The 22,444-nt window shown below is 39.2% G+C and overlaps 1 protein-coding gene across 2 annotated transcripts in view; it reads left to right on the top strand.

Annotated features, from left to right (window-relative positions):
* The first annotated feature begins 835 nt into the window (after positions 1-835).
* edar (ectodysplasin A receptor) overlaps positions 836-22,444 on the top strand; it is a 31,135-nt gene continuing 9,526 nt past the window's right edge. The window contains exons 1-5 of one of the 2 annotated variants that reach the window (XM_029530580.1): positions 836-1,021; positions 12,680-12,745; positions 15,314-15,433; positions 18,626-18,807; positions 21,023-21,108. In XM_029530580.1, the coding sequence (XP_029386440.1) occupies positions 12,695-12,745; positions 15,314-15,433; positions 18,626-18,807; positions 21,023-21,108 (439 nt within the window). In that variant the 5' untranslated portion in view covers positions 836-1,021; positions 12,680-12,694. The remainder of the gene's footprint in view (positions 1,022-12,679; positions 12,746-15,313; positions 15,434-18,625; positions 18,808-21,022; positions 21,109-22,444) is intronic. The other variant, XM_029530581.1, reaches the window with a different exon arrangement.

The following is a 22,444-nucleotide window of genomic DNA, read 5'->3' on the forward strand; positions in this document are numbered from 1 at the left end:
GTCCAGCTTTAGTCCTACTCAGACAACAGGCACCAGTTGTCGACGCAAACACATTCAAAGTAATTTATGGTTTCCGTTTCAAAAGAAAGATGCTCTCTCTGCGTGTGTGTGATAGAAAATGAGATGGTTTCACTGGTGGATTTTAACTAACACTGTATAAGTGAACTGCTGTAGTCCAAACACAGTAAAACTTATACACCTCTTTTATCTGTCACCTATTGTCACTTTGCAAATTGTGGCTCCCTGTAGAAAATTTATGAACACTTTATGAGATATGAAGCATCGTGTAAAGATTAAACTGCACGACAGCCATGACAAGAATAATAAAGCTTGATACAGGTTGATGCTTCAGCGATATCGACATGCAACATGTTCACTCAGATTTGCTGCATCACTGACCTTTGACAACTGCAGCTGTAGTAATCTAAGCTGCACGCCGACTTTAAGTGCACTCAACAAGTGACAGCAGTAACAAGTCTGCGCTCTACTGTAAGTGTATGAATGTCTTAGAGATGTTTACCAAACAGGTCACATTAAAACTGAAGGTAATCCTAGTTGGACTGCAGCCTGTAGGCCTCTGTCAATACAAGCTGAGGTGATTTGATTCCTTTTGAGCATCACTGGAGGCCGGTGCTGCCCTTCAGGGGCCGTCACCACCCCCCTGTGGACACTAGATGGCGGGGTGGAGTCGCGGCCGGCAGCCTGGCAGCTGTCCCCGCCGATCAGCCAGCCAGTCCACCTGGGACACGCTCATCTGTCTCCCGTTCAGGGCGGAGAAAACTTCTCACTTCTTTTCCTCATCAAGGAGGAGCCTGCGCACACACACACACACCGACATGCACCAAAGTGGAGGCTGAGAGACAACCTGGGCAGTGCGGAGTGAAAGACTCGCAGACATCCAGTCCCTCGGCGATGCTCCTGCGGCAGCAGGGCAGAGACTGACCGGAGATCACCGCGGCCCAGCGGACTGTGCAGCGGAGCAGCCCCCCCTTACACCCCACCCTCTCTGTCCCAGCTCCAGGTAAGACGGCTGAGCGGCTCCGCTCTCAGGAATGCGGGGACAGATTGCTGCAAGACTTTGGGGAAATTCCTGAGCAACACTTATTATGCCAAACAAACAAACATGTGCTTTACTTACTGTAATTTCGACATTAGTATGGAGTGTCTGTTTTTATTCCTTATTTCTTTTGCTCTGGGCAAAGTTGGCTTTAGCGGATAAACAGATGCTGATGCAAAAGCTGTGTATCTATTGTAGTTTATGTTTAATGCCAACCGGTTTGTGTTAAAATACACCAATGAACACAAACACAACTCTTCTACAGTTAGAGGATCTCATGTACTGTACTAACTGATTCTGACTGGGCAGACTGCACACATCTCAAGCTGCTTTATGTTGTTGTGTTTCTTGTTGTTTGCTGTGAAATGTATGACAATGGATTATTTTCATGAATGACATCTAAGCTACATTAAATCCATTTATATTTTGTATGCATTTGGTTCAGTCTCATTACAACAAGCATCAGTATGCGACAGGCGCTGTAAGTTGCATGTTAGTGCAAAGTTTGTAGCTGAAGGTGGAAGAAAAATGAGATTGTTCCTAATTTCTCACGTCACTTGCTCTGTAGTTTAGGCCTCAGTTGCTGTGTGACAGGGCTATGACATTGAAACACACAGACTTAAACACTTCAGGCAGTCAGTGTGAATTTTATTAGAGATGGATGCTGCAGATGGGGAATTTGAGTTGTTAATGTCCTAATAGAGACTTCTTTCAGTGCTTTTTATGTGTCACATCAGCCTTGATGTGAGTTAGGAGAGTTGCCCACGACATTGCGGCTGTGGGTTGTGTGCATATGCGACCTTGCACACTTTTACTCCTCTGTTTGCATAATTGTTTTCTTGGTGCCGCCTGACTGTCCCAGGCCCCGGGGCCCCCGGGGGAAGTCCTGCCCGCAGACAGGCAGCTCAGCCCGGCCGGGGACATGCCGAGTCCTGCCGAGCCTCTGAAGTCTGTTGGCTGGCTTTGAACTATAGCTGCTGGAGGTGGAAATCAATCCGTCTCTACACCCCCCTCCCCAACCCCCCTTACTCTCCCTCTCCCACTTTCTGTCTCTCTATCTAAGTCTCTCTCTCCCCCTACAGCCCCGAGTGCAGCCTGTCTCTGCTGCCACTGAATCTTTCATGTTCACAGGTAGAAAGGCAAAGGAGATACAGAGAAGAAGCAGCGCAGGGAGTGTAACTCATCTTCAAAAGAAGACATTAATATGGTTTCTGAGGATTAAAGGGATCAAGGCAGAAAAACTAACAAAGCCAGTGCCTGTAGTCCCGATCACTCCAATCTACACCAAAGTGAATAGATAACTTGTTTACTTACTTGGCTCTCTGTTGCTTCATGCTTCTTGCTGTAGGAATTCACCAAATAACTCTATCTGTTTTGGAGCGATAGCATCGAAAAGAGAGCAGATTTGTGTGCTTTTCTTGTAAAAGTCATTGCTGGGGTTGATGTTAGATGTGACAGCTGATTCCAATCCCCACATGCCACCCAATTACCCCGGTGAAGACATTTATACAGTACAGGGGGCCTGTTTCACAACGCGTCACATTTTAAAAAGAAATGCCAAATTGAACTCCCTCAGAATTTTCTAATGGAGGTGAAGTTATTTTAGCTCACTAGCTTACTACATGTAATTTATGACCATGACCACATGTAAAACCTACTGCAATCCTGTCCTTGTAGATGCATAGGATTATAATAATTATCAATTAATGATGTTTGTAAGACTTTATAGGATTTATAGGGTTGCAAAAGAATATCAAAGCAAGCTTACGTGTCAGTATATAAATGTATCCAGCAGGTATGTTGACGTTCATTTTCAGGAATTTTATTACATTTGGAAAAGATACAAAAGGAAAAAAAAAACAAACAAAAAACTTCCACATCGACATAGCCTGAAGTCGTACAAAATGGCAACATCATTATCTTGGATAAAAGAGCATAATCTGATTAATCAAAGTTAATGCTAAGGTGGAAGTTTAATGACGTTAAGTGGTGTATTGGGAAACTAAATTGAAAACTGTATTAATACGCAATTGAAGTATGATGTCAATAAGTCTGTTGCTAAAGAATTAGATATGTATTACAGCAATTTAGACTTTATTTATCATTCACACAGGGATTTGATCCTAACTATTCTGAAATAAGCAAAAATAAGGTAATGTTAAAGTACCAGCTACCAAATTAAACGAGTCTTTGCTCTGTATCTTTATGAAGAGCATCTGCATAAACTCAATGCTGACATCAAGCACAGCTCAAATACATTATTTCTCTTAGATGAGAAAAGAAAAGGCTTCTCTATCAATATGCCCTAATTCAGAGTGATCTTGCAGTTTCCATCACAGCCACACTTACCCTGACAGGAAAAGGTAGGGGACGAAGGCAGAACAGTAAATCGTCAGATTTCCCTTGGGGGCTTCCAGGAGGTCCCTGGCAAAAATTAGACGTCGCTGTATTTAATTATATTTTAATTTATGTGCAATAATCCAAGCAAAGCAGCATAAAAGGAATAAGCTTTTCTAATCATAGGTTTCACTCTCACCCTTATTATTTCCCAACGTACTGCACAGACAATTCAACAAATCTATACTAAATCAGCGGTGGAAAAGTTGCCCTGCAGGGCCTCAGGGAGCAAATTTAATCGAATTGGGGTTTGTGGTCCAACTTACGTCTACTTACGAGTCCGGCATATGGCGACCCTACTTCGGTTAGTCCATAATTGATTATGTATAGAATCTGTGGAGGGAGCTCTGGCAATTAATCTACCATCGTGGAATTGAAACGTCTTAAAAATTGTAGTTTATATCATTCTAACACGTCAGAAACAGGGTTCTAAAAACGAGTCGGACTGATTGCACACCATGGCAGATTTAATCATGGGCCCTGGTGTTTCCAGCTTGTTTGGTGAGACAGTTGGCAGGTGAGAAAACAGTGAGGGATCAGGTTGTTGGTCAGGCACCTGTGCAGATGTGTGTAAGATTGGGGAGGGGGAGCGGTGGGGGGGTGTGATCCGTGTGATATTATGCCCTCCTCGTGTTGCTCATGGTGGCAGGTGAAAAAAAACACACAACCAAAAACAGGTATGAATGCTTCTGATGGTTTTCAAGTAGGAACCCTTTAAATATTAAATTGCAGGATATTGTTCTTGTAATTCTGTTAGCTGGAAATATGAACAAAGCAGATACAATTCTAATTAGTTTAACTCCAAACCAATGTCTGCTAATCCTGGTAAATAAGTAAAAGACACCTCCACTGCTGGTTTGTTATCTTTCATTTTTCTGTCTGCACTATACTGACAAGGAAATCTAACCAAAAATAAAAAATAAACATGAAGATACACTCTCAAAGTGTGACGGTTTTCTAAATATAGAGCCTTTTAGCTGAAGTAACTGCCTTGATCTACCACACTTTGTTGTCTGTGTTTATTAAAAGGATGCATGAAGGCCTCCAGATGAATTCAAGGTTGCAGATTAGGCTTCCCACCTACAGCCGCTGCAAAATAAACAGAGACAGACGCAGAGACAGGGAGAGAGATATCCTGCTCCAGCAGAGCTAAAGAGGAGAACAAGGGATCAGTGAGAGGAGATGATGAAAGACAGATCACCGGCAGGCAGAGAATCAAAGAAACTACTGACTGACTGGAGCAGGGATAGGTGTGTGTGTGTGTGTGTGTGTGCGCATGTATATGTGAGATTTCTTTTCATGTGCCCAAAGAGTTTGTTTTTCCTGTGCCCTGAGTGGGAAGCTGACAGTAAGTCTGTAATTAAAGCAATCAAAAGATGAAGAGCGATGAAGAAACACACATACACATACATGCACACGCACACATGCACATACACATACAAAAACACACAATGGAAAATACTATAAATGCCTGGAAATGTTTTTCCCTTTCTCAAAAAAAAAAAAAAAAAAAAATAAATACAAAATAAAAAAAAAAATATATCTAGGGATTTAAGAACTTGAATAAAACCTTTTTACCTTATTTGTTTCTATCATTGCTATAACTCTGAGCACATCTCAGTTTTTACAGATGATCCTTTAGACATATACCTTTCCTAATTCCCTGTCACAGTAGTACCCAAAATTCATTTGTCAGTGTAAATTCTATTGGCTGCACTCCTGAGAAAATACCGTTCATGCAATATTCAGATGGGACTGGGGTAAATTGATATTTATTTAAAATACCAAAGCCAGCTGTTGTCTGAAGATTTTGTCTGTCTCCAATGTTGGAACTCACTTTAATCATGGGTTTATTTTAACTTTGTCGGCAATCATGTTGTAAATTAGACGTATTTATTTCTGGCTCATTTGGCTCCTGATAAATGAGCCATGATGACTAGTTTATTCAGTGAGTGTGACTTCCTTTAGCACTGATAAAAAGTTGTAAACCTGGAAAAGTAAAGGAGATTGGGAAGGAACAGTGTCAGCATTATAAGATCAGTGAGTTTCTTTGACAGAAATGTATTGATTTAATTTGATTTCATGATGTTGTCTCTTTTGTTAAATCTTTTTTTTTTTTTTTTTCAGTCAGTGAATTTCACTGAGAGCCTGACTCATGCTGTGATTCAGATTAAGGTGAAAGTAGTTGGTCTAATGTGACTGACAGCTCAGTCGCCACCACCCTTCTATTTACTCTCAGGCTGCCTCCAAATCACAAAAGGGACATAAAAATGCCAGCAGCACATTCCTCCCTCATAATTTACTTAAAAAAAAGACTGCAGCGCCACTTTTGATTCCTTAAAAGAGGACTGACAGTGAAGGAGACAAATTTTTTAACACGCACTTTGAACCACATATTTGATACATTTGAACGGAGGTGAGATGAATTAAAAAGATGAATATAAAGTAATTAGCGGCACCGGCTGAAGATTATGGCCCCTGCTACAGTTAATGGTATGGTATTGCACTGAAGAAAACTGTCTTATTCATAGGGTATTGTAAGAGGAGTTTATTTCCTTATAATGTCCTCATGATTCATTGTCCATAATGACAGTGTCAGCGTCATTATGGACGTTATCTATTTATTATAAAGAACCAGTGAGAGTGGAAAACAAGACTTGAAAAATAAGTTAACAGAAGTGAAGTCATGTAGTGTGAAGATAAAATGAGTCATGAGCTCTTAATCGGAGCTGGTGGAGGTTTAAATATCCCGTAACAGATTACTTGAGAGAAGGGAAATATTAATATTATCACAATATTAGCGCTTTATGTTTTACTGACAAGGATAAGAGTTTGACTGTTCTTGATTGTTTGTTTTAGTTACACACAGTCAGTTCCTCTGCATTCATATGGGCTGGCCCACTTGTTAGTTGAAATGGATCTGTGATGTGTATTAGTTGGATTTTTTTTGGCCATACATCTGTAACATATGAAGTGATGCCCATCTCGTCTAGTGGCCAAGATGGGGGACAACACTGGGCTCTTACTGTAGTTGTGAGCACACGCACAGACGGGCTTCTTGGGGGCAGAGCTCTTCAAGTCAGCGTTGATTAACTGTTGAAGTTATCTGGAAGTTATGATCTGGAAGAGGCAGAGGGCTTATATGTTTATTGTAGAGTAGGTAGGGTTGGGCTGTATGGAGTGAAAATCTTCTAATTAGGGAGATTACATTTTTGACTTACATTACTTTGTGATGTAATGTGTTAACTGGGATCATTCAGGCAGTTCTGTTCTCAATTTATGTAATTGTTGTCAAGCAGCATCTGTATTAACATGTATAATTTTATTAGTCTAATGAGAAGTTAGATGTTCCTTATGGATCATTTAAAACACCAGATGAGTAGATCTGGGAAGTGGCTCAAAAAAAAAAAAGAAAGAAAGAAAGAAAAAGGGAAAGATTTCAATGGAAAACAGATTTTCCTTTTAGAAATACCAGAACCAAGACAACTGCTGATCTCATTGTCATCAGAAAATTAAGTGCTATGGAAGAGTCCACAAACCATCCCCTAACATCATTCTTCATGTACATTGGTTTGATTCTTGGCCAGGTCCCTGTGACCACTGATTGGCCCATTATTTAATCTGGCAGGAAGTCATTATCAGCCAGTATAATGAATATTCTTTATGGGGTTAAATACTGAGTGTGAAAAGTAATTTCCCACATACTCCATTTGTAAGAGTGAATGGCATTGGGGTGGGACGGCGTGGGAAGGTAAAAGCTAAAATGGTCTTGGTAAGTTTGTCCATCTCATATTTTACTTTTAGATGTGAATCACAAAGCTAAGGGAATTTTTTTCCACTGCTATTTTGACAATTCCATCACAAAAACTAACAAACTAATGTTAGCATTTTCTCTGAAGGCCTGTCTAAGAAGCTCCATCTAACCTAGATGAAAAGATAAAAGAAAAATAAAACAAAAAACAAAAAATAAAACAAAACAAAACCCAAAAACATTTAAATTAGTACCATCGGTTGTCACTCCACTTTCCAAACCTAGTCAGAGGATTTGGTTTAAAGAAATCTGAGTTACAGTTGTCTAATTTCTGGGCTCTTTTGCCTCCTAAATAAGAAGATAAATTCACTTCATTCACTTAGTGAGCCTCTTACAAGTATGTCCCAAAGAGCTAATCAAAGATCCAAATTCATACCAAGCACTTGCTCACACTCCGCAATAACATATGTGATGTTGGATTATCCTACATACATGATGTCTTCATTGCCTTTTTGAAAACTTGGTTGGGTCTACACAGTGTGTTGGGTGCATCCATTAGTAGTGGTCCCTTCGGCTTGGTTGTGTGTTCCATTGAACTTGCTGCATGTGGCTGTATTAGCACATTAGTAATCTCTTAGATGTGACACTGCAGCCGTCTGCACCATAGTTAGCAATGACAAAGCTACAGATGGGTAAACAGGCATAGACTGAGGATGAAATGGGGAAAATTGGCCAACTGGTTAAGTAATGACTAATGATGAACATTTTGCTACAGGAAACAACTAATCAGATAAACAGCCCTTAGTTAACCAAGTATCAGTCTTAAATTTCAGAGCGTTTAATGCTCCACTAATAAAAATCAACACACACTGTGCCTGCACAATGAAGTCTCAAGCATTACTGCAAAGAACACAAACACATGGATGAAGAAGAAGAGATTGAGTGGCAGTTACGGGAGGAAGCCTTCCCCGACTGCCAAAAAACGGTTAAAGAGTTAACAGGAGGCAGGCAGTGACTGTCTATTTAATGTATGCAGGTTTGTTTTAGTTGATCTGTGGGAATTTCCATATGGCAACCCCTCCTTTCACCTCCAGACTCTACATATCCCCATAAAGACGCTTAGCTAAGTCTATTTCATTTGGCTGTCATATTTAGCTTCAGTCGATATCAGTACGGACTTAATTCTTCTTTGAAGTTCTGCCCTGGATTCTTAATGATGTTAAAACATTATACTTGTCACTGTAGGCCAAGGACTTTGATGAAAGACGACCTCTTCTCTTGTTCATTTGCCTTGTATGAATTCTGAGGTCAGCGGGTTTGTTACTGTGTATGTTTTAATGCAGCAGAGTAAATTGGGTTCGCATCACTATGTGGAATTTTATATTGGATTTCCTTCACTGACAAAAAGAGCAATCAAATGCATCCAAATGAAAATCAGAGATGATGCTGGAGAGCTACAGAAGGGAGGGAGAGAAGCTGCAAAAAGCTTTAAAGGTTGGTTTTTCTTTTCTTACTTTAAATGTACACACTCGTACTGTGGGATGCCCAGTATGACGGCTGTGTCCTACTGGTGCATGGAAGAAGTGCATTGACTCTACCTGCTAATGACACAGCTAAAGACAGAAGGGTTATTTATCAGAGATTATGTGGTTGTTAGAAGATTAATACCCTTGAGGGGCAAAGGACGTAGGCTGACTTTCATCTCAAACCTGCCCCAACAGAGAGAGTGAAAGACAGAGGACAGAAGAGCCTTCAAACACGGCGGTGAGGTGTGCGTGCGTGCGTGTGTGTGTGTTTCTGTGTGTGTATCACTTTAACCCCATAATTAGTAGCCTTGAGGGGGTCCAGAATCATTTGGCAGTTCTTCATTTCCTGATTTGGGGAAAAAAAAAAAAAAAAAAAAAAAAGGAGAGCGCTACATTTGCTTTTATCTTTTGGCAGTAACACATAGCCCCACACACACAGCAACACACATCCTGTATACATACGCACAAATGAATGCACACACACTGGTTGTGGTCTTACCACAAAGACTTTGACATTTAAGGCTGTTTTGCACTGGCAAACTGACTGTGTACGTCTGCATAAACCATATATCTATATGTTTATGTGCATGTGTGTGTGTGTATGTGTTGAGGCTGTAATTAAGTAAGATCTAACCCTTAGGCTTGGGGAATTAGCCCTGACTGAAGATCAGAGGACTTTTCACTCAAGTCTGCAACATAGAAGAGTGAAATCAGAGGTCTGGAGCCAGACAGACAGATTCAGACCTTAGATAGCAGATAATGGAAGCTTCTTCCCCTCCCGCTGAAACTCATACACTCAAACACACACTATGATGCTGCCGACAGCTTTGGGTGGATTAAAAATTAATCTCTGATAGTGTTAGATTAAACTGTTTCTACTGAAGATCACATTCGTCTGAGTTTGAGTTTGAGTTTGATTTAGGTGTCTAAAAAAAATTAGCTAAAGGTCAAGAGGCGATAACTTTCATGGTTCAGGATAACAACTATGCTTATGATGTCAATTCACTGGAAGGGACAATTTCATGTTTTAAATCGTGTTTGTAATTCCATGTAATTCATATTGGACATGTAAACAGTTGATGAACTACAGAGCTGATCCTTCTTAAGTGATCAGAATATAACATGCAGTACTGGTGGTTACACACTCAGCACACATTATTTTATTTAGAACATGTATTAACTGTAATCAACTGTAGTTTTAAATCATAAACAAGCAATGATACCCTGTGACTTAGAAGTCGTCTCAGTAAGTGGTCTATGTTGGACACTGCTGCATGAGTTTGAACAAAACATGCCCTTGTATTTAATTCAGGACTGTTTATATGAGTGAATGTAATGCAGGTGTGTTATCAACAAGGCTCAGAGTGACTCAGAGCCCCCTATATAAAGACAGAAACACACAGCTTCAATGAGTGCAATAGAAATATACACATAAAGCCTCTTTCCCTCGTTCTTTCTTACAGTATGCACTCACACTCAAAGAGACTCCATGAGAAATGCACCTAATGACAGTAATTACTGTTGTGTTTGTGTATGTCTACAGTATGTGATAGTGTTAGGTTTGTCTTTTGTACTGATCCAAAGTATATAAATATTCCTTAAAACACTTCTAGTTTGTTGTTTCTTTTTCATGAAAAGCCAGAAAATAAATATATTCGTGGGCCTGGTTGATCAAAGAAATCTGAATTTGTTTCCCTGGGCTCCTTAACATCGATGTGCTGGTGTTAAAAGTAAATATTAAATGTGACCTTGTAATTACCCATAGATTTGAAGCAAAATATAAATGGAAAATGTAATTTAACAACCACAAGCCCCACAATATTAGTAGAATAAGGCTGAATGTTTCAGAAAGCTGTCAGGAGAGCCATTCATTCAGCGTGTTCTTATCTATACAGACATCCTGTCAGAGACCACACACACACACACACACCAATATTCCTCCTGTAAGCAGGGAAAACATATTTTTAGGTGGTGGTATGTTTGGGAAAATGTGATGATCGATAAAAATTCATGATTTATAGCATGGCCCTTAAAATGAACATGGGTGTTTAATAATACATGTGAGCAGCTTACACTGTCAGTTTTTATGGGCATTCAAAGACAAGAGGCAGAATGCTTGGTGCTTTTGTGTCTGATAAACTGTCAGAAAAACAGCGATGCAGCTCATTGCTCTGTGATCTCTGAGTGTAGCGACTGAGAAATTTTATGTTTGTTTGCATGCTCTTCTGAATCTTTGAATCTCTGGATACAAACAGCAGCTTAAGAGGTGGTTCTTTACTAAAGACCCTTGCCAACAGATCTATACTTTGGTTACAGTGACAACATTATTTATACTCTCATGAATTAGGCATGGTCAGACCAGCGCAGGGCAAATGCAGGGCGAATATATACAATGAAAGACACAACCTTGCCAATTCGCACAAAGGAATTAACTACCATTTACACATTACCACTAAGTCTGTTAAGTTGTGTTGCACTGAGAGATATACACACATATAATGAAGTGTTGCTGTCTTCATCCAAACATCAGCAATCTTTTCACACTCTAAAACACTTCTGTGTTACTTGGGGCTTTCACACCTTTACAAAGTGTCATTTTCTCCTATTAAGCCATGAAAAGAATATTTCAGCTTGGTTGCTTAAATACTTCATTACCACAGCTACTGGGTATGTGAAAGGGCTGATTTAGTATTTCAGACATTTCATAAATCTATCACACACACTCATCTTCCACCACGTTAGCTGTCTCTGGGTCACATGGGGTGCTGGAGCCAATCCCAGCTCACATTGGGTCAGGGCAGGGTACATCCTGGACAGGTCGCCATTCCATCACAGGGCCAACACACAGAGACTCACACCCAGACTTACAGGCAAGTCATCAATTAACCTAAACATGCATGTCTTTGGACGGTGGGAGGAAACCAGAGTACTTGGAGGAAACTCATGAAGAGCATGCAAACTGCACAGAAAGGCCTGAACTCAAACCCACAACCTTCTTATTGTGGGGCAACAGCACTCACTACTATGCCGCCATGCTTGCCACATTTCATAAATATTTTTGTTAATATTGTCGTTTTTTTATTTTATAGTGGCTTCTAACTTGTGACACTGTCACACAAACCCGGAACCCACTAACCCTATGGCCTTTCAGTGTGCAGTTTGCGTGTTTTCCGTGTCTGCATAGGTTCTCCAGCTTATCTAACACTTCACAGACATGACATGCACATTAAGGTTAAATGGTGACTGTAAATTGCTCTTAATGTGACTGTGAATAGTTGTATGTCTGTATGTTGGCCCTGTGGTAGACTGGAGACCTGTCAAGGATGTACCCTGCCTTCATCCAATTTCTAAGATTGGCTCCAGCCCCCCCAGTGATATTTAGATAATGACTGGGCAGGTGTTTTCACTTGATTTTACTCTGTGAATGTCAAACACTGCAACATAAGCCTAATATATACAGTCTGGTGCAGTGTGTTAGTCTAGTAATAGTTACAAGTTGTAATAGTTAATACTCACAGGTGTGAATGAGACGTGAGAAGTTTTCACTTGCTTTTTGGGTAGGTTTGGTGTTTTGATGAATGCCACAGCCTAGCAAGAGATAGACATAACAAAGACACAGGTAGATAATTAAATGCTATTAAGTGCTATCAACATCCTTTATTAAAGCAGAGGTTAGCCAGCGGGGATGTCTATTTGCACTTATGAGCCAGAGGATTGCCATGGGCTATTTTGCTGCTGTTACATGTTTATTGGTGATGAGATGATGATAACGCAACAGTGAACTCATCAGGACCACACACACGTTTACACACACACACAAACTCTAACAGCACTGTTGTTAGTGTTTGAGTGTGTTGGCAGGAATGCTGAGATTCATGACCTCGTTGTTTCATAAGCAATGTCTGCTGCAGAAGCTTGAATGGGTTTTTTTTTTTTTCTGTCACACAGGAAGAAGACGCAAAAATGTCAAAGAGGAGAGGTCAGATGAAGTCTGTTTTCCTCTCCTCATTATTAGTAAGTTTTGTTTTTATCCTGTTTCTATATTTCCTTCTCTTCCAACTTAGCTCCATTTCTTTGCCCTCTTACTGGATCCTTTTCAAAACAGCCTCCCTTTCTCTTGAGCTTCTGCACATCCTTACTTTCTCAACTTAATGCCCTCTTTAAAAGACCATAAAGCAGTAGTATTTATCCAAAACTGTATTTCTACCATTGGCCTTCAGAGACCCTTATTGCTCCAACGGTATATGGATCACAGCCATAATTGACTTCACACTTGGCACTGCATCATCCAGACCTGTAGAGCTATTATGTGCCAACAGCTTGCATGGCTCTGCAGAACTTGTACCAATTAGTCAACCTTAGAGTATTTTAGAAAGCAGAGATATCTTTATAATCTGACGAAGAATCTAGAGATTGGCTGCATGTTTTGATGTTGAAACCCACTGGCAGTGTTCCCAACAGACGCCTCCACCTGACCCACCTGCCTCTGTTTTTCTTCTCATCAGTCACTAAGTGTACACACAGGCTGACACTGGAGCACTTAGACAAAAGGGAAGAAATGTTTGGATTAAGTAAGTGGTGTCAAGTCACTACAACACAGTCCAACAGTATTACAAATAGTTCTGCAAGTAATGTTAAAATCCTTTCTATTCCCATACTGCACTGTTCAACAAGAGGAGAACAATGGTGGGAGACCTACAAGACCTTATGTTTCTATCGTCATACAGTTCATTAGACAGAGATGGTCTTAAAATAGCCTAAAGCAAATAGGACACTGGAAATAGTAAGACATTTTTAAGACAGCAGTGTAAGTTGTTTACAGTGGAGCAGTGTTCCTGCCAAAATCTAATCAAACTCCAACTTAGATAACTGCAGTGCACATGTTCAGAACTATGCACTGTGTATTATGCACATTGTATGGTGCCTGGCTGAGCGTTCACCCAAGGCATTGTGGGATAGATTGCTGTGTAGAATTGGCATGGCACATCAGTGTGACAGGAAGTTTGTTTTTCCAAAAGAGGAAAAATATGGAGGAGAATCTCATTACTACTGTCTCTTCAAAGACAAATAAATGTGACTCATTGTTAAGTTGCGCAAACTTTTAGAGAAAGCTCATATAAACAACTCCTGCTGGTAATTGCATACAGTGAGCCTGAAATGTGTTGACACACCAACAAATATAATAATGTTTCATACAAATTTAAACATTATAATAGGATCCCCGTGTTATTAGTTACCTTGAGGTATTAAAAGAGCGTCCTAACAATTTTGCACATGAAGGGTAGTTTAAGCTGAGCAGCATTGACATTAATTTACATCAGATGTGTGGGATAAAGGTCAGTTCATCTTTTTTTTTACCTGGTTTAGATTATATACAGATTATTTGGCCTGTGATGATCCAAATACTCCACACAGCGTCTGGTCATGAGATGGTTATAAGGGAAAAAGAGAAAAAGAGAGGGAGATGTTATTAAAACAATAGGGAGGAGATGGAGAATATTAGTCATGCACTTGTTTACTTTCCCTCCATCATTTTCTGGACTGCAGATGATTTTTAAAAGTCAGTTAGTTTGTTTGGAAAAGCACAAAGTATGCTGGTAAGGCCATAAATACCAGCTGCTACTTATTACAGTGAGCCACTATGACAATGCCACACACATACATAGCCACAAAAGACACTAATACAATCCATAGACACACACAAACAAATGCTGGTATTGCACAATTTCTCATAAATACAGACACACACACACACACACATATATATATATATATATATATATATATATGTGTATACACAAACATTAACACATACAAACAGCCAACAATGATAGCTACTAATTTCACAGAGGAAGAAGTTATGGTATGATGTGTGTTTTCTTAACTGTTTTTTTTTTTTTTTTTTTTTTTTGCTAATTCTGATAGTGATACTGACTTTTGCACAATTTGTATTTCTGAATGATCTGTTTCTGTATCAGCCAGTTGGTACAAGATGGTGTACCAACATGGTGCCATTATGGGAAGTAAACTGACCATTCATCAAGGTCAACAGTAGTCACATGCCCAACTGTCATGTGTTGGCTATGACATAGTTTATTTAAAACTATATTTGTTGCAAAATCGATCACAACTCTCCTGGCTCTCCTAACACCTTAACTTGACGTTTTGATCAAAATCTCAATGCTGAATGTAAATAATAAAAAAACAGCTTTCTTGTTGTGTAAGCAGAATCTTTAAATGAAACAACATAAACATTCTTGTGGTGTGGCGGTTGTGTGTTTTTAAAAATGACAAAAATAATCAATATATAATTAACTGAATATTCTATGCTGTTCTATATTTGAATAGTTTACTGATATTTATATATATATATATATATATATATATATATATATATATATATATATATATGTGTGTGTATATATAAGTCTAGCCTTACCATCTAATTCTTTTTTCTTTTTTTTTAAGTTTAAATATGTCAGGTTGAGAGAGTTTAAGTTTTGTTCTCCCACAGAATGTGTGACAATATCTTGGTCAAAGTCTTAATTTGGCTTCTACCTGTTTGTCTTTCTGTCCCTCCAGTTGTGCTGCATGTTTGCAAGTGCTGAGTATTCCAGCTGTGGAGAGTACGAGTTCTTCAACCAGACCAGTAACAGCTGCCAGGCCTGTCCTCAATGCCAGCCAGGGCAAGAGCCACACATGGTGAGAGGGACATCCACACACACGCACATTAAAAAACTGTAGCCCATTAAAATCATTAGATAGCACGAAAATCTGACCCTAAGTGTGAAAATATGGATTTGTGTTCAGACCACCCAGAATACACACACAACAACACAGAAGTGCTGACATAGCTGCACATTGAAAAGTGCCTAAATTCAAATTTCTTTATGCTTTATTGCCCCTATTGACTTCAGTGACAAGGCATGCATTATAGCAATTGACTTGCAGTAGTCAGATAGAGATTCAGCTGACAGCCAAAGAAAACAGAGCAGGTAAACGCTTCAGTGGGCACCCTGTGATGACACGCCCTCGTAAAAGAGACAGCAGCATTAAAAGCTGAACAGCGTTAATTATGGCCATTCTTCATCACTGCAAGTCAATAATACTTTTAATTTTCTCTTCTTTAATTCATTGTATACAATTTACATTAACCTGTAGGAACATGAAGAAATTATTACAATTAATATTACTAGTTTAATAGGTGTAGCTTTGGAAACTTGATTATGCTGAATTGTTTTATCATTATCATCAGAAACTTACGGCCTACAGTGAAACTGATAAGTATTTAGAATTTATTTCACCTGACAGACTGATTGAGTAATCATATTGGTCAGCTTTTCTTGGACCACAAGTTCTATTCACAGCTATAGTATTACTAACTTAGCACATTGTCGCAAATATTTCCAAACAAGACTGATTATAAACCTGACACTGATCACACAGGAATAATTAAATAAATATAAATGAGAGAAGGAAACTGAAACTATCAGATATGAATGATATCTGTGATGATATATGATGTAAACATTAAAAGCCCTGTTAAGAAATAAATGATGTCTCTTACATTAAAATCATAAGAGGATGTATTGAGTTTGTATTAAGATTTTAATGAAGTGAAGTCAAACACGTTAAACACGAGTAACTCAAACAAGCTTTTTACTAAGATAATACACATCAAACAGACTGACTGAAAATTAAAGTCCTTTCTCGAATACCAATATGTTATATTCCCCAAGATGAGAGAAACAAAAGTGAAACTATTGTGGATTGTGGAGGTTGAATATGACAGATCTTTTTTTTTTGTTGTTGTTAAATTAAGTAATCATGACTACATTTGCAATAATAATGCAACAAATTATCTTCCAACTAAGCATTGCCCGTCCATTGAAAAGAGCAAAGACTAAACACAAATTGAAAACTCCTTTGAGTGCAATAACCAAAAGTGACAGCTGGTGAACATGGTGGAGTATATACTTGCCAAACAGACTTCCTACAGGTGGTGACCAAAAGCAAAGTGTGAGAGTTAATATTGGATTTACATCTACTAGGTGGCCAGAAACTCAAAGTAAATTTCCTGTTTTTGTCAACTAACACATATTTAGAGATCATACAGCTAATTTCTGCTGCCAGAAGGTGGTGTTGGAATAGGTTTAAACAGCGACAAAGTAATTTCAACATACTAAAGCCTTCCTTCCTTCCTTCGTTCTACCTTTCTTCTTTCCTTCCTTTGCTCCATCAGTAAGAATGCATAAAAATCTCATGAATGTTCCCACTGTGCTTGTTTTTTTCCCTCCTTTCATTTTCCCTCCTTCCTGCCTTGTGCTCCACAAAGCCTCCATGTGCTTTAAGTAAACATCCCAACAATGTGTTGTGTTTGAACTTGTAAAAATCAAGAGATCCACTCGTCTCTTTCGGTGACAGAGACAGCAACAAGAAGCTCAGTATTAAAAGCACAGAGCTCTGTCATAAAGAGTAATTTAGCTATTGAAGAATCATGAGAGAAAAGAGAAGTTCAATCAGTGAGATGAGAGCCCTCTTTGCACTTTCTCCTGCTTCTCTGATCCTTTGGGTGCCACAGTCTGTAATTCATGCTTTCTTCTATTCCCCTCAGCTTTCCCTGCATGTGTATTTTTGTATTTATTGACACCCTTTTATTCACTGCATAACCACAGGGTTTCTTCTCACAACAGAATCTTCAGAAAGTATGTGCCCACACACACTTACACACTTACAAATGCTGCATAATGCAACACAACGGAGTGATGAAGATGCTCAAAGCTACGTTCAATGTGCATCTTGTATCCAGATTGTGTCTGATGTGGTTGGCTTTCCATGTGATGTTAGTGAAAAAGTTTAACTAATATTTCTCATTTCCCAACTTGTATTGAGTGTTGTTACGGTTAGGTGGCTTTGAGACAAGAGTAGTGAAACTTGATATTAGCTCTCGTTATGTGTCAAAGTTGCTCAATGTTAAGAATAAACACCTGGGGGTGTCCTTGTGAGACACTCACTGCAACGTCATTGGTTGGATTCAGAATGGAAACCTTTGTTGCACCTCATCTCAGCCTCTCTCAAGTCCTCCATTTCTCTTCTTGGCCTTCAATATCAATTTAAAAAAATAAAGGAAAAAAAAAATCCCTGTTTGTTGTCAGCATTTGGCTTTCTCCACCTCCATATAGTATTCACAAGTTTCAAAGAGGAGAAAATTTTGCTTTCAAAAGAGAGTTACTTTCATTTGGTCTTGTATAGCTTTGATTTAAGGGACAGAAACAGCGCTATGGCGAGCCTGTGTAAAAAAGATCCAAAGAGAACTGTAACCCACAGCAACAAGATCCTGTTGATAGCCCAGTACAATTTTATATCAAACAATAACAGTGAGACTTATAGATATCAAACAGAAGGGAAGTGATATTATATTTCTTTAAGAAGCGGTTTACTGTGGCCCAGAGCTAAGAGGCGTAGGCTTGTTTTAATAGACGGATGAAAGTAAGAGGAAAATGAAAGATGAAAGCTGAAAGTGGGGGAGCAAAGAAGAGAAAGAGTATGTTTTTGTATGCAAGAGTGTGTGTGGCCTGTTGTTCAGCCCTCCTGCTGTGCAGAATTACAATGTAGAGAAGGGAGATCGATGCTAGAAGATAGAATGAGGTGGTCATTTTAAATAGTACCAGGCAAACTGGAAGCTGGAGAGCTTCTCAGACACACACACACGGATGTCTGTGACCAATAAGATGTCGCTCTCCAAAACAGCTTTGCCAGATTTGAAAAAGGTTATTGATGAAAACATGTGTGCTTGAGAGTGTGTGGGATGAGACCTTTTTTTTCGATGTGTCCCCACAGCACACACACATCTGACAATATGGATGTGTCTTCATGTATGTGTGTGTTCTACAGACCTGCGGCTATGGTGTGAAGGATGAAGACTTCGCCTGCGTGCCGTGTCCACAGGGGAAATATTCCAAAGGGAAGTATGAGATCTGCAGACGCCACAAGGACTGCGATGCCCTTTACAAAGCCACGGTGCGTGTCGCAGGAACTCCGGACAGTGACGCTGAGTGCGGGCCATGTCTACCAGGGTAAACAACACAAACACACACATCTAGGACTCAAAAGCCACTGTATATGAAGGGCAAAACTTAGCAGACAGTCTTATTCATGTGCATGCATACAATATACAGTATGATATACAGTCCACACACACAGATGCAATGTGTTGTGTATTTCCATTGTACAATCTGACAATTTACATCTTTGTGTGTGTGTCCATACACTTGCTATAAAGTAGCAAGAGTTGACATGTGAACAGACCACCCTGCTGCCTTTTGTTCAGTGCATCCCCTCACTTGAAGTGCAAACACACACTAAATTTTGAACTCTTCCATTTGAACATGACAGCTGTGGATGCAATCCCTGTCACTTAAATATATTAAGTCAATAAGGAACATTTAAATGATACCAGACCTTCCTCTCCACCCTTCTGTCCCTCACTCCTCCTTCCCAGCATTCATCCCTCCCTCTCGTCGGATTTCTTTGCACAGACTAACATCCTGAGTCAGCAACTAATGGCTTCTTTTTGACCATTTCCACTGTGAGGAACTTGGTTTACATACACATATATACCATCGCATATTTTTTAAATCATATTTATTCTGTCATTAATGGTGACGTATGGCAAACATAATAAATTCATTAGGGAAGTCTTGAAGAAACATGCACAAATATCAGAGATTTATGGTCTGGGGCTGTTGGATAAACCTCCAACACTTAAATGGAGAACTTGATGTTTAAATCTCTTGGATGCTATTCTGCTGCCTCCTAGTTTTCTTGGCTCGTACTCTCCTTTCACAGGATGTTTTCCCTTTTGATTAGTGTGACTGTTACAGGGATGAGTGCACTCAGGAACACTGAGTTTGGTCATGTCTATGTCGGCATGTCTGCAGTGCACTGTATACAGTATACTGCACGGTATGTGTGGGTGTTTTACGCTGCAGTCAGCACGGTCTAGTCAAGTTTGATGCAGAAAATAACAGGCCTGAACATTTGTTAGAAAGTTCAGATCAAATCTGCCGCTCAGTGAAAGAATGAGAGTGAATCTTCAGCAAGGAACCACTTCAGTAACACAAATTATTAATGACTGCAATCCATTGAAAAACTGCTAATGTGGACTTCGTACTTCATTATTGATTACATATATCATATTTTATATTCAGATAATCCAGAACTATTTAGCTTTTGCCAATATGATTTTTTTTTTCATTTACATTATTTTTTAATGTTTCAGGTTTCACTGCCAAGCTTGACGTTTTTTTAGAAAGTAGTGAAGTTTAGAAATGTATGCTTGTCTATCTTCCCAGTATTCTGCTAAGCCTTAAAAAAAAGCAAAAAAACAACAACTTTAGAGCAGGCTTTGCCCCATATCTAGTACTGGTAGATTTTCAATATACAAATATGTCTGATGTCTCAACAAATCATTCACAAATCATAAATATGGAGTAAAATTATTATTTAAAAGAATCATGCAGCAAACAATTGATTAGTTCATCAGAAACAAATGATGTTTGTTCAGCTCCATGATTAATTCAAGTCTGTTTAACATTTGTAATTGTTCACGGTTATTTGTAGTCGGAATACAAAACCCCTCATCAGTGAACATCAAACAGATGTCCCTTCATCAGTACAGTATGTGCTCAGCAGAGTCATTTTATTTCCAAATAAAGTGTCACTCAGTTCCTCTGAATATACACAGATGTGTGAAGGCACCAGGCACCCTCCATGCTGCATACATTATGCGTACATACTCATGGATGGTATGTTTGTCATAATTATTATTAAACTTCATTCTATTTGTAACTCACTTTACATTTTAAAACAAATCTAATCTCTCAGGTCTAGTGCTTGGGCTTTCAAGCCTCAACGATTTATCACCACAGGCACTCATGGTAGACCTGAGACCTTGTTACCTCTGTCCTTTCCTCTAACTGATGCTACATAACTCAGGGCGATATCTGTACCAAGCTTTGTTTAGTACCTCCAGGGCATGAATTATGCACATTTCTTCATGGATTCAAACTTTTCACCTCGACTGCTTCCCCATACTTATAGACTGTATAGGTGAAATATGTCTAGAAGGTGGGGTGGCCTCATATTAAACACACCTGTCATGCCCAGTGGTGGTGCGCACTTTCAAAGACAGATTCTTTTACTTGAAAAGTCTGCCTCTGCTAAGTCAGCAGTAAGCCTAACTAGGTCTTGTGTAGCCTAGTTTATGTTTATGTATTTTTTGTCTCCCAGGTATTACATGCTGGAGAACAGACCCAGGAACCTCTATGGGATGGTATGCCACTCCTGCCAGAACGCACCACGCAACACTAAAGAATGTAAGTGCAACTTATCCACACTTTGATCTCATTCCCCTACCTTCTGTGTGTGTCTCCCTGCAACTGTAAATAAATCTGCAAATCTTATATTTTAATAAAAAATATTTTATAAAACCGTTCTCATATACATAAGCATGAACAAGTCATGCATATGTTTACCATGTAGTTCATTACATCTAGTTCCCGCTCACATAAATCTGCCAAGAGCACTATGAAAATCAAACGTTATTAGAATCTGATCATTTACTGGTGATAACCGTCTTCAGGAGCAAGCAAAAAAATAGGTCTTCAAACCACTGAATATAATTATCTAATTTAGAAGAGCAATACACTTTAAATGCAATGTAAGTACAGTAACAGTACAGTATGGTTATGTGTAGCTTTAACAGGATCTGAACAGTGTTTGACCCTCACTTACACAGATAACTATGACAGTTATATTTAAGGCCACTAATTGCTCAAAAACTCCTTTGAGTGTAATTGAAGAGGAATGAATGGTGTTACTTTGTCAAATTTAATGAGTGCATTTTGAAAGATGAAAACCCCAAAAAGCAGCCCAGGCTTGCAGAGGAAAGGGCGTGATGTCGGAACAGCAGTGTGTGTGTGTGTGAATGCTTTTAAACAGTATCCTAATTGTTTTCTTGCAGGCATGGAAATGAGTAATTAAATGATGCTGTAAAAGTGAAAATATGAGCAATAGAACAATAACAAAATAACGTGCCAAAATATTTTATGTTGTGCTTAGATTTATCTATCTTACATTTTTAAGTGCTAATTTCAACACCCCCGCATCTGGCCATTCAGTGCAACAGACAGCAGCTTGTTAGCTTCATGTAAATAGCCTGGTGCACTTAGAAGGTTTGAAGCTGTAATTTTACAAAGCAAGGCAGATTTTGTCTGCGTCTTCCAGAGTGCACGCTAAGACAAGCTATAGCAGTGTCTCACCGGTGCTATCCATATTCTCTCTCACTTGCAAAAAAAGCAAATAAATCTGCCCTGAATGGCCATGTCTGTTTGAAAACTGCAAAAAAAAAAAATGTTTGCACCTTTTAACCCTTGGAATGAGGATTCCCCTCATCCCCCTTCCCACCTTGTAAGTGAATAAAAATGGTGTTGTAAACACTCAGGATGAAGGCAGGCCAACACTCGCCACGTAATCTGTAAATTACCCTGGCTCCTGCAGAGCTCTGTTTGTGTGATAATTAAAACTTCAGTGGGTATGAGAAAGGCAGATGATTAGCATGTTCGTGCTTGTGCTGATGCTGCTCTTTGGCATGAAGATATGATGAGTCTGAAGACATCGCTAATATTCCATAATAACTTTTGGGATTTTTTA

This window comes from Echeneis naucrates, chromosome 21 (assembly GCF_900963305.1).
Source record: "Echeneis naucrates chromosome 21, fEcheNa1.1, whole genome shotgun sequence".
NCBI lineage: Eukaryota > Metazoa > Chordata > Actinopteri > Carangiformes > Echeneidae > Echeneis > Echeneis naucrates.